The 13,589-nt window shown below is 44.6% G+C and overlaps 1 protein-coding gene across 1 annotated transcript in view; it reads left to right on the top strand.

Moving 5' to 3' along the window:
* The window catches only part of LOC307083872 (disintegrin and metalloproteinase domain-containing protein 9-like), a 32,847-nt gene extending 20,339 nt beyond the window's left edge, over positions 1-12,508 (top strand). Inside the window, exons 11-24 of the mRNA XM_079747893.1 lie at positions 1,441-1,574; positions 2,727-2,898; positions 3,041-3,133; positions 3,293-3,397; positions 3,607-3,697; positions 4,025-4,130; positions 4,331-4,511; positions 4,859-4,939; positions 5,182-5,287; positions 5,377-5,524; positions 5,637-5,751; positions 5,993-6,019; positions 6,640-6,704; positions 9,079-12,508. Coding sequence (XP_079604019.1) covers positions 1,441-1,574; positions 2,727-2,898; positions 3,041-3,133; positions 3,293-3,397; positions 3,607-3,697; positions 4,025-4,130; positions 4,331-4,511; positions 4,859-4,939; positions 5,182-5,287; positions 5,377-5,524; positions 5,637-5,751; positions 5,993-6,019; positions 6,640-6,704; positions 9,079-9,142 — 1,488 coding nt within the window. The 3' untranslated portion in view covers positions 9,143-12,508. The remainder of the gene's footprint in view (positions 1-1,440; positions 1,575-2,726; positions 2,899-3,040; positions 3,134-3,292; positions 3,398-3,606; positions 3,698-4,024; positions 4,131-4,330; positions 4,512-4,858; positions 4,940-5,181; positions 5,288-5,376; positions 5,525-5,636; positions 5,752-5,992; positions 6,020-6,639; positions 6,705-9,078) is intronic.
* Positions 12,509-13,589: the final 1,081 nt, after the last annotated feature.

Below are 13,589 nucleotides of genomic sequence, written 5' to 3'. Positions count from 1 at the left end.
CAATCCTAAAGAAATTATGTAAATTTTATAACATTGTAGCTGTTTGGATAACCATTTATGAACAACTATTTACATTTTTACATTTCAATGAGATGCTTTGCAATATTTTTGTTTTCCAGCTATTTGAGCTAATGCTCATGTATTGGTAAGAAGACATCGGGCTATCACACATCGACGATGTGAATGATTAACCTCTTTGGTATCAACATACACTCCTTTTGAGAGTGACGGGTAGTTTGTCATAAAGTTGGTCACTCTTTGAAAAAACGATTAAAAATCCATACGAGATATGGGGAAGTGAAGCCAGGACTACTAGCAGACAGACAAGGAACCAAGACTACTGGCAGACAGACAAGGAACCAAGACTACTAGCAGAGGGACAGGGAACCAACACTACTAGCAGAGAGACAGGGAACCAACACTGCTAGCAGAGAGACAGGGAACCAACACTACTAGCAGAGAGACAGGGAACCAAGTCTATTGTCAGACAGACAGGGAACCAAAACTATTGGCAGACAGACAGTGAACCAAGACTATTGGCAGACAGACAGTGAACCAAGACTACTGGCAGACAGACAGGGAACAAAGACTACTAGCAGACAGACAGGGAACCAAGACTAATGTCAGACAGACAGGGAACCAAGACTACTGTCAGACAGACAGGGAACCAAGACTACTAGCAGAGAGACAGGGAACCAAGACTACTAGCAGACAGATAGGGAACCAAGACTACTGTCAGACAGACAGGGAACCAAGACTACTGTCAAGACAGACAGGGAACCAAGACTACTAGCAGACAGACAGGGAACCAAGACTACTAGCAGACAGACAGGTTAACCAAGACTACTAGCAGAGAGACAGGGAAACAAGACTACTAGCAGAGAGACAGGGAACCAAGACTACTGGCAGACAGACAGGGAACCAAGACTATTAGCAGAGAGACATAGAACCAAGACTACTGGCAGACAGACAGGGAACCAAGACTACTGGCAGACAGACAGGAAACCAAGACTACTAACAGACAGACAGGGAGCCAAGACTACTAGCAAACAAACACAGGGCCACAGCAAGCTGACAACACAGTTTTTAAGTGTGAATGATCTTTCCAAGGATCATTGTGTGCACAGCCCTTATTGCTGTTACTTTTCCAGCTAGCATTAATGTAACATAAAAACATTATGTGTCTCTTGGTAGCTCTGATCTCGTTGAGATTAACCCATAACAAAACCCTATCGATATGTTTTTCTTTTACTATGTGCATAACCGTAAAGAATGTTTATATATATATATATATATATATATATATATATATATATATATATATATATATATATATATATATATATATAAATGATGAAAAGATCAAGTCAGTTCAATAGTCATTCACTGGCACCTTCTTTCCCTGTCTCTCTTCGTCTCTCTTTCTGTCCCTCTGTTCAGTTCACTAATAACAACCTGCCCTCCTTTGCGTCTATCGTTGCCCATGAGCTCGGTCACAACCTGGGGATGAACCACGACGACGGGCGGGAGTGTGCGTGCGGCGCTGGAGCCTGCATCATGAACTCTACAGCAACGTATGTTCACACACACACACACACAGACACAGACACACACACACACACACACACACACACACACAATGTATCATTCACATTTTTCACAATTCGTCCTTACCCCTCCTATGGTAGATCCTAGATTTCCTCTCTCATGTCCTCTCCTCTCTCATGTCCTCTCCACTCTCATGTCCTCTCCTCTCTCATGTCCTCTCCTCTCTCATGTCCTCTCCACTCTCCTGTCCTCTCCTCTCTCATGTCCTCTTCTCTCTCATGTCCTCTCCTCTCTCATGTCCTCTTCTCTCTCATGTCCTCTTCTCTCTCATGTCCTCTCCTCTCTCATGTCCTCTCCACTCTCGTGTCCTCCTCTCCTCTCTCATGTCCTCTCCTCTCTCATGTGCTCTTCTCTCTCATGTCCTCTTCTCTCTCATGTCCTCTCCTCTCCTCTCTCATGTCCTCTCCTCTCTCATGTCCTCTTCTCTCTCATGTCCTCTCCTCTCTCATGTCCTCTCCACTCTCGTGTCCTCCTCTCCTCTCTCATGTCCTCTCCTCTCTCATGTCCTCTTCTCTCTCATGTCCTCTTCTCTCTCATGTCCTCTTCTCTCTCATGTCCTCTCCTCTCCTCTCTCATGTCCTCTCCTCTCTCATGTCCTCTTCTCTCTCATGTCCTCTCCTCTCTCATGTCCTCTCCACTCTCATGTCCTCCTCTCCACTCTCATGTCCTCCTCTCTCATGTCCTCTCCTCTCTCATGTCCTCTTCTCTCTCATGTCCTCTCCTCTCCTCTCTCATGTCCTCTCCTCTCTCATGTCCTCTTCTCTCTCATGTCCTCTCCTCTCCTCTCTCATGTCCTCTCCTCTCTCATGTCCTCTTCTCTCTCATGTCCTCTCCTCTCCTCTCTCATGTCCTCTCCTCTCTCATGTCCTCTTCTCTCTCATGTCCTCTCCTCTCCTCTCTCATGTCCTCTCCTCTCTCAAGTATTCTCCTCTCTCATGTCCACTCCTCTCTCATATCCTCTCCTCTCCTCTCTCATGTCCTCTCCTCTCCTCTCTCATGTCCTCTCCTCTCCTTTCTCATGTCCTCTCCTCTCTCATGTCCTCTCCACTCCTCTCTCATGTCCTCTCCTCTCTCATGTCCTCTCTTCTCTCATCTCAACTTCTCTCTTCTCTCACCAGTGGATCTAGAAACTTCAGCAGCTGCAGTTCGGATGACTTTGAGAAGATGATCTTGGCTACAGGCGGAACCTGTCTGCTCAACTTCCCCCGTCCAGACGAGGCCTACAGTGCCCCCTTCTGTGGAAACAGGCTGGTGGACATAGGAGAAGATTGTGACTGTGGATCAGAGAAGGTAGGATCGATAAGATGGATACATTTGAGAGAGTTTGTGAACTACTGCGTTTCAGGTCTGCTGTGATGTAACACGTGTGTGTGTGTGTGTGTGTGTGTGTGTGTTTGTGTGTGTGTGTGTGTGTGTGTGTGTGTGTGTGTAGGAGTGTCAGAAAGACCCTTGCTGTGAGTATAAGACCTGTAAGCTGAAGCCTGGAGCCCAGTGTGCTTATGGAGTCTGCTGCCACAAATGTCAGGTACAGGAGCCACACACCAAGTATAACCCCGATCCCCCCCATCTAAATACAGCCCTATTAGGACTATAGCCGTGATCATAACCACAACCTTGTCTACAGTTTTATGTGACTGGTATGCTCGTATTCTGTGTGTGTGTGTGTGTTTGTGTGTGTGTACAGTATCTCCCAGGAGGCACAGTGTGTCGCTCGAGTACAGATCAATGTGATCTTCCAGAATACTGCAACGGGACCACTGCTCTTTGCCAATCAGACGTATTCATACAGGTAGAGCGTTGTGTGTATATATATATATAACTATACATCATAATGTTTCATGTCATGCGCAATATTTAAATAAAAATGTAACTGTAATTATGAGACCCTATAATCTGTATTTCCCTAGTTTTAGTGCCCCTGCTTTCATACTGTCATACTTAATCAACCATCTGGTGATTCACAGCAAGCTGTAAATATAGTTGTGTTTGCTTTTCCAGAACGGCCAGCCATGCATGAACCAGCAGGCCTACTGTTACAATGGAAAGTGTCAACACCTTGAAGGACAGTGCAAAGCTATCTTTGGATCAAGTATGCGGCCACATCACATGATATATGTTCAGTGCCATCTGGTTGTTGTGTGTGATGAGGATGTGTCATATTCTTCTCTCTCCTCTCCTCTCCTCTAATCACCTGTCCTCTCTCTGATGAGGATGTGTCATCTTCTCCTCTCTTCTCCCATCTCTTCAACTCTCTCCTCTCCTCTACTCTAATCTCCTCTCCTCCCATCTTCTATGCTCTCTCCTCCCATCCCCTTTCCTCTCCTCCTCTCCTCTACTCTCTCCTCTCTCCTCCCATCTCCTGTCCACTCTCCTCTCCTCTAATCTCCTCTCCTTCCCTCTCCTCTCCTCCTCCCAGAGGCCAAAGCCGCTCCGGAGGTTTGCTTTAGAGACGTTAACAGTAAGGGAGATCGATTTGGAAACTGTGGATACCAAACCTACGGCTTCAAGAAGTGTGAGAGCAGGTCAGACATTCACCCATATGTGTGCCTTTACACAAACGCATGCACGCACACACAAACATGTCTCTTTTTATGTTATGAACATCATCCAAGTCAAATGTGTACACAATGTTAATAGTAATATAGTAATAATATGCGAATATTAGCTGTCTTATGGAGATTCTAGATAATAGACAATAATATGTGTGTCTCTTGGCTGGTAGGAATGCGCTGTGTGGGAAGCTGCAGTGCTCCAACGTCCACACCACTATATTTGGAATCCAGCCGTCCATCATCACCACGCCCATCGGTGGCACCAAGTGCTTCGGCGTGGACTTCATGCTGGGCACTGATGTACCAGACCCAGGCATGGTGACCGAGGGCACCCCCTGTGGGGCCAACAAGGTATTGCACATAATATGCTTAGGCCTAGTATACACCTTTCCGGGATCAGGGTTATTCAGTTGGATTAACCGAATACAGAGGGCTGCTATTTTTGCTACAGGGTTACTAAATATAAATCATCTTAACCGTAGAATAGTAGTATCCGGCCAATCCAATGCCAGATTAATAATACCATTTTGCTCCATTGAAGTGGGATTAAGAGAAAAAAAGCTATATCATAGTTGCCCACAAAAGCAATAAAGTTCCCTTCTTCATTCTGTAGATCGAAAGATGTAAATTTGCTAATTTTGACCCAAATAATCCACCACTTTGTCTATGGTAATGATAGTTGTGTTTATTTTGAACAGGTTTGTATGAACTTTGAGTGCCTCAGTGCCGACGTCCTCAACTACGACTGTGACGTGGAGACTAAATGTCATGGACACGGGGTGAGACTGCATCCGATTTGTTTTTTCTGTATGATGATTCTTTCATTTCCCTGTGAGTTTCAGGACTGTAGTGCTTTGTGATTGGATGACTATAACCATGATGCGCCTGCTGTGTTCCTTGTCTCCAAGCAACTGCAAAATGTGGTACACGTTATTGATCACATTATTAAAATTAACATATTTGAATTTGTCTGTCTGCCTGTCTCTCCCTCTCTCTCTCTCTGTCTGTCTCTCTCAACCAGGTGTGTAACAGTAATAAGAACTGTCACTGCTCAGAGGGCTGGGCTCCGCCCCACTGTGAGGTCAGGGGTTACGGCGGCAGCGTGGACAGCGGGCCCACATGGAACGGTGGGTGCAGCTCCCGACCGGCCTCTCCACACCCCCGCAAGGTCCACTTTCACTCTTAAGTATCCTCAACCCCTGACATGTGTCTCTAGATAAGGACACCTCGGTGAGGGACGGCATGCTGGTCTTCTTCTTCCTGGTGCTTCCTCTCCTGGCCGTGGGGGCGTTCGCGTTCCTGCGCAGGGACGAACTCCTGAGGCGCGTGGGCCTGGGGCGCAGGAAGCGGTCGCAGGGATACGAGTGAGTCCACGCCTACAGAATCACGGTCCTGGTTTTACCCAGCCGGTTCTTAAGAGGCTTGCTCCGCTGTTCGCTTCCTCCCTTCCTTCTCATTTCCACTTCTTGTCGCCAGGGCGGACAGCAGATCTCCAGCCAATCCCAGCAGAGTGCCACCGCCCAGAGGACCGCCCCCTGCTGTTACCCGCCCTAACCCTCACAGTGTCGCGAGGGACGGGGCGAGTTTCCAGGTTAGAACCTTTCCGCTTTGTTCCCTGTGCTTACGGTTCATAGAACCAAACATTTTGCTCTCTACGATCTTTATTGAACACTATAGAAAGTTGAATGACGCCTCAAGGTGTTTGCATTCCTTGACTTTGTTTTGAATGTGACCTTAGCTGTTAACTCTATTTATTGTACATGTTCATGTCGTGTCATTCTTGATGGTGAAGGTGATGTTTACTCTCTTTCTCACGGTTTCCTTCTGTAAAGCATCAAGCTCTGCTCCAAGAAGAAAAGGTAACTCTCCTCTCCTGCACATCTGTACTGCGTATTTCAGCCTTGTTCTGCAAATACATTATGTGTATCTATTCAGTGGGTAGTTTACATGCACAATGAAAGCCGGTTAGGCAGAGAAACCAGGTTATGGTTGTTATCCAGGGGAGGGAGTGATATATTATTGCGATAACATGGCCATTAATTGACTGACCAATGATATGGTAATGACCCCGTAATGGGACAACCCACAGATCACTAGTTCTTGTGGGGTAATTGTGTCGGGTTGACTTATATTCTTTTGTTGAATCGCAACATTGAGGATACTGATAACAAACTGATGAACACAAAACAAGACATTTCCCGACAGAAGTCTCCTCGTTGGTCTGAAAGTGTGTTGAACGGCGAGCCATCAAAGGAATACCATGTGTAAACACAACATTGTATTTGTGTGTTTTTGCGTGTGGGTATGAGCTCCTAAAACATTTTTCCAGGTCTAACATGTAAATAACATTTGATAAGGATGGGATTACCTCTGTGTTTACATGGCTGGTTAGAATCGGCTTTCCTGTGTGCATGTAAACATGCTCAAAGTCTTACAAACCTACTGCTTTTCATGTCTTCCGTGTGTGTGTGTGTGTCAGGTGGTGCAGACCAATAGGACCGCTTCAGTTCCATCCTATGCAATGAGACCTCCTCCTCCTCCTCAGTAAGAACCAACACAATACTGCTTACAAAGCCGGCTCCGGCCATTAGATCACAGTTCACACAGTTGGCTTCACCAAGTTAGCTTCATACAGTGAGCTTTACATAGCCAGTTTAACATATAAAGCTCCAGAAATGATTAAAGGGGATATATTATGAAAACAACACTTTTCCTGGGATTCGGGGTGTTGTTTTGGGTCTCTGGTGCTCGCTCACACGCATACAAACTTTGAAAAAAGTCTGTACATGATTTTTTGAGTGACATATGCATTTCTGAAAGTACCCCGCCTGTACTTACCAAACGAGCGAGTCCGTTTCGGCGCCCCCTCCTACGTAGGAAGGGGGCACATTTGAATATTACCTCCCAATTCCCCACCCCCCTCCAATCACAGCACAGCTAAGTTGACCAGCCCTTGTCTAATTTGTCAGTTTGCCATGTGAATGCGTGGCAGGGAGTCCGGCAGAGCTGCCAGATTGCCGCCGAAACTCTGGCGGCAGCTCCGGCAGGGGGGAGCTCGGCGGCAGCCCGGCAGCTCAGCTCCGGGAGTACAGTCCCTTTCTCTGCCGGAGCTGCCGCAAAAAATGTAGATTGTCCAGACTACTTTAATGAATTAGTGCCCTTAAATAGGACTACTTTAATGCCTTTGTATATGTTATGTTCGTTTCCCTGGGTAAAGGGACATTAGCACCCCCTATCGCTTATTGACAATTACTTCAGGGAGGACGTTCCTCCCTCAGCCTCCGTTGACTCCCATTCATTTCCCCGAAAGTGTTGGCGGCCGGTGAATAACATGGGGTTCAATGGGAGATTGGAGGAAAGTCCTCCTCTGAGTGGGTGTGACTAGCTAAGGGATCTGGATCCCTTAGCCTATTCACGAATAGGCTGGAGCCCTGGCTGCGCTATGAACCAATAAGCAGGAGCCCTGGCTGTGGAGAAGCCAGGAGGGAGGGCTTATCCCCTCAAGTCTACGAGAACCAACGAACCCACTCAGTCGAATGCCTCGTTTCCATCGAGCGGTGCGCTACTGTTCGTTGCGGTACAGTGCGGTTCTGTTCGCTTATATTGACATTTCCGGAGGCCACGGCCGGGCTGCGGAGCCCGTTGACAGGGTGCGGAGCCCGCGGCCGGGCAGGGCTGCCCGCGGCCGGGCAGGGCTGCCCGCGGCCGGGCAGGGCTGCCCGCGGCCGGTCGGCGGAGCCTACAGCCGGGCTGCGGAGCCTGCATCCGGGCTGCCCGCGGCCGAGCTGCGGAGCCCGCGAGGAGGGTTGACTTGATCTATAAACAGCGTCCCTCAATCTTAATTGGCTTAACACCATGACCAACATTCTGAAACATCCATTAACTTCCACATTTGCATCCACACAATAGTTGTGAAATAATGTTCTTGTTCTTTAAATTATTTGTTACTCTGATCGTTCTGTTCGATATTGTGGAAAGGATGTTAGTGAATGATTCAGAGCATGATGCATTTTAATTGGCATCACTTTTGGTATTGTCTTTATTTTTCTTTAAACAATTGTAGCTGAAAATAAACATAGCCAAATTACAACCAATAGCTTCAGTTATTGAGGGCAAAAATAGGCTCAATGATAAGCCCAGATTTTTTTATTTTGTTTTACTAATCAAGGTTAGGCCTGATAGTTGTAGTCCAAGATATGCTGCCCACCGGCTTTCAAAGTACAATGCTGCCACTGGTGGATTTGTATCAATTCACATAATTATCCCATCCTGCTATTTTGTAGTTCACCAAAACACCCTGAAACAACTTGAGTGCCACAATAGGCCACTATCACTGCAAGTAAGCCAATGGCAACCAAGCGTGCAGTCCCTCCTCAAAACCACCAGCCGCCACTGATAAATACCTATATATTGTATAATAATAATATTGTTGTTATTATTATTATTATTATTATTATTATTATTATTATTATTATTATTATTATTATTATTATTATTATATTATATAGATATAGAGTTCGCAAACGGCAACAATCACTTCTCCTCCATGATGTGGAGCTCTGACAGCTAATTGGTCAATGGGAAGCAGCTAATTTGCATTAAAGCTACAGACACCAGAAACAGCACATTCTGAAGGGACTGAAACAGAGCGGAATAGCGGTAGGCAAGATTTTTTTTCCTAAAAGCTATTTCCAGCAAACAGCTTCAAAAACATGTTTTCTGGAACTCATATACTATGTTTACTTGTTGGGAAAACGCCATAATCCGTCTCCTTTAAAAAGTTTATAAAGTTTAATCTGTGATCGATTGCGGTCCAAATCGCACAGTGTATGGGGCCCATAATGTAACACAGTTGGGTTCACACTTCACACACTTCAGCCTCTCCTTACTTTCTCTCTTTGTCTTTTGTGTCCAACAGGAAACCAACAGCTGCCAGCCAACATCTAGTGCCTCAAAGATCTGCCCCTCCTCCCCCAGTCTAGCCAATGGGGGATGAAACATGAAACACTTCCCCATCACAGCCCAGTAGGCTTCTGACTGGTCAACATTCACTGGCAACTTACCGGCGAAACTTACAGTCTACGAACAGACATATTAATCATATTGACAACCACTGCTGCTGAGTGATTGCACTTCCCCTTCTGCTGAACAACGTCACAGGACTGTTACGCACCGCAGACGTGAGCCCCCCCAAGCAACGGCTCACACGAATGATCAGCTTTGGGTGTGCTTGATTCGGCCTACCCTGCTTGTCCGATGCTTGATCTCTTCAAATTGTACAAACCATTATATACTGTGTTAAATAGACCATAGGCACATTGACGCTTTCTTTGTTTTTTCTTTAGTTGAGGTACATAAACGGCTTAGGGTTGGTCTTTTCTTATCTTTATAATTTCTAATGCATTTTAGTTGAGTTAATCATTTATAGGTCTACACCTGCAGCTTACCACTGGAGCGGGAACCCTGTTCTAAATCAGCGTCGTGTATAAATGTCTTCTGGGCAGTTTAACTGAGAGCCACTGTTGAGCGGTCACGCAAACCACTAACGTCACGCAGCCAGACCTCCTCTTGCACTCTCACACATCAATCCCAGTCGTATTCTCTTGCATACAGCACCTGTTAAGTAGTGTCATGCTTAGGTTAGGACTAAACCCTAACCATCACCTGGGTAATTGGCAGGATGAGCCAGAATGCCCACCATCAAAGGACTGACCAGTACCAGAGTCCGCTTGGGAATTTGTCTTGGACTTCGAGGCTTAGCGATCATCTCTTGCCATGCGGGATGGGGGCCTCGATTTAACGTCTTGTTTGAAAGACAACGGCACAATTAAAATCCCATCTCTGGCCTCCGGCACTTATTATAAAGGAAAGAAGGTTGAGCCCCCCCTACTGGCTCTCCCAACACCTCCACCAGCATTCACTGGTGCCCTTACCAGGGTAGACCCCGCTTAGCTCCCAAATAAACTAGTGACCCTTTCCTATACTCACGTGCTGACTTGGCTTGAATCTGGGCGCGTCAGCCCAGCACAGCTGGGATTTGCATCTCCATTACACGGGGCCAACCACTCCAAGGTATGTCTTTAACTGACCACACGCTTGTCCTGAGTGGAGGATGTTTATCTGTCTGCCCTGCTGGTGTCATGGTGGTAAACCATGACACCAACTTGCCGAAACTGCTGAATGAAACTGACCCTGAATCTGTTCAGTAGACTAGAGTCTGATGGCTGAAATGTTACTTAATGTTGACACTGAGTCGTCCCTGAACAATGAGCATGGCTCCGGTCCGACTCCAGAGGTGGTCCATCTGGGGCACCACTGCAGGTTTAAACCCATAATGGAAACGCAAATCAGCAGGCCGCGGTTTGACCCGGCTAGGCCACAAGGGCCAATGGAGAAGTGCAGCAGCTGTAGTCGTCCATTGACGTAGTGCGGTGCCAAGATCCTTGGGAAATCCAGGAGCTAAAAAGTGTAATATTTTGTCATATTCTCATCTATTGAAGTAAGGCTACTATTAATGAGCAGCCAATTTAATTCGTACAGGTTTTTTATTTCTATTTTTATTTTGCAAGACGGAGGTTAGGCCAAGTGAGTTGGTGCTCTGCTTCACACACACTGGTACATTCATACAAAATTACCTGGGCTAAAGGTGTATACACTGTGTAGATCTAGATAACATTTACATTGTTTGTCAGTTTTTATTTTGACTTTGCTGTGGTTTTGCACATGAAACTGACCATTTGTGGTGTACTATTTTACGAGTGTTTCAATATTTTGCGCAGTACTCCTCAGTGTAATGAGTTGGATGTCAACAGTTTGTGTGCCATAGGAAAAGATGGGTCCTAGCAGAAACCAAATGGAAAGACGGTGAAGTTGTTGTCAACAACTCCAATCAATTTTTCCCTAGTTTCTATTTCATCATTTTATTCTTTGATAGAATATAAACCTTTTATCAAACTGACTCATTCATTTACAATGACTTGCAAGTTGAGTGTGTGTGACTGCAAGATAAATGTAATGTTATCCTAAATCAGACCTTTATTAGCTATTGAATGTCCTGCTTCAATCATAAACTGAATTCATTAACTTGGTTTTCTGAAATTAAATTAAAAGCCCCCGGGCACATAATGACAATCGGTTAGGTTGTAAGACTTGACCTTATTAGCCATAAAGACTTGGACCACCACACTGACCCAGGAACCCTCTATCGCAATCATTTTCTATTTTTATAGCATTTTTATTTATATTTACTGGTGAGATTTGGTTTGATTCTTCTATTGTAATGAACACAAATGAAAAAGCAGCTTTATATATTACTGTGGTTCTTATTTTAATTGTAATAATCATTATAAAGCCGGGTGTTTGATGGGGCTATTAATAAAAATAAAATGCACAGCCCCCCAAGTCTCAGCTGTAGATGTCAAAAAAATTCCCTAGAAACAGACGCCCCCCCTGCAACCACAACAACGTTTCTACACATGGCTCTGGTATTGAACCATACCATTAACCTAGATATATGTATGTTCATAATCTATTAAATGTATTACTTCCAAATGGTATAATTAAAATTGAGCCCTGATTTTGAGAGTCGCTATGCTACATACTCACACTGCCATGCAGAACAGTCATTCAGTCACAGAATTTAAATGAGAAACGTGCTATAAAACATGTATACTGTTGTAATATCAGGTTTTTGTATTTGTTTATATTTTTTTGGCATTCATTTATTGTGTTTAACGCTCCTGAAATACATCACAAAGTTTGTGAAAAAATAATATTTTTAGCACTTGTGTTCACCAATCTGTCTCATCCAAAATGTTTCATGAAACACCCCCAGACTATTACCATAACCTAAGCTTTTCTCATGTTGTATCCAAGCCTAACTCATACATCATAAGTAATAACTTTTCTTAATTTTTCAAAAAAGTAATCATATTTACATCCTGGGTCAACCAATCATCGTACCTTCAAATAATAACTTAACCTTTCGATGTTTCACTCTTTTAGATCATCTTAACTCTCATCAGGTACAGCCACACTATATTGCTTAAACAGAACACTAAACGATATATACTTTGATAGACAGAGACAGAGGACACTGGTATCTATAGCCTAGTTATAACAATAAATACATTTATAGAGGTAATTTCCTAATTACAAGGTTCTGGTCCAATGTTGTGCGTTTCCATGGCTAAATTAACACTCACATGACACAATAGACATTTAATCATATTGTAGAATAATTCAACATAAGAAACAGCTATATGATTTATTATGGTACACATCCTGGTTTCCGCTACTTTGAATGCGTCATATAGAGAATGATTGTAAATTAAACTATAACCACAGTACTGTACTAGTATCTATTTCTTCATTTATCTCCTTCCAGCATGCAGCAGCAAGTATTCTGCCACAGGGCCAAATCAAGGCAGCAAGTCATTTCATGGCAGGCGTTGCAGATTGCAACGCCTTTGCTGCAATTCAAATTATTATTTTATATGCTCACCAATATCGGATGCCCTGTTTTGCTTGATAAATGCGCTTTGAAAATAACTAAGAATCCCAGTAAGGTTGGAAAACAGGATCTTCTTACCATCAGGCAGTTGGCTGAATGTGGCCTTCATGGGGATGTGTTTGTGACTGCTAGTATATCGTCTAGTAAGACTAGCGACCTTGGGTAAACCCTGCTTTGTTTGATTGACAGGATACTTATTCCAGGATACCTAAAACATATGGCAGTTTTACATTTTTTGCAATCACCTGTGCCCAAAGTTTAAGGCTAGATGTTTATGAAAAAAAGTACATACATATGTTGGGGGAACACTGGACTGGCATACAGTGGAAAGCCCTTTTTAATGCTTCTAGTCAGCTGGAGTACGATGCCCCCCCCCCCCCCCCCCCGGCCCATGACCCCTACCAAGAATAAACAAGCATACCAGTCAACACATTCAGTGTCCCGTTATGGTGGAATGGCCTATCAGCTGAGGGGGACACCACTCCATGGACCACGAGTGGGGCATTCTCTGACCAGGAGAGGTCAAAGGTCAGGTCTCAAGGTCTCCATTGCACAGGAAAACCTGCACCGAGGAGGAGAGGAGGTTCATATGCTTTCTGGGGAGATCCCATTATCTGGTTGATGTGTTGTTTATCACAGAGGGAATGTACCACATGGTGTGAACTAAATAATAAAATGTATACACAAATCGAAATATATAGAAACATAGAGATTAATATACTTATGTCGATATCTAGACATATAATTTACTCTTTAGAAATAACTTCGATGTGGATGTAGATGTAAAGCATACTTCTTATATATCACACACTGCTATACTGTATGATTCCTGGATGTATGTTGAAGCGTCACCTGCTCCTTGGCGCGGTGACGTCATCGCGTCGCTCGGTCGTTTCCGTGTAGACCTCGTTCCGTTA

Source organism: Pollachius pollachius (genome assembly GCF_949987615.1).
Source record: "Pollachius pollachius genome assembly, chromosome: 1".
Lineage (NCBI taxonomy): Eukaryota > Metazoa > Chordata > Actinopteri > Gadiformes > Gadidae > Pollachius > Pollachius pollachius.
The sequence above is the reverse complement of the archived record's forward strand: the minus strand, read 5'-3'. Positions and strand labels throughout refer to the sequence as shown.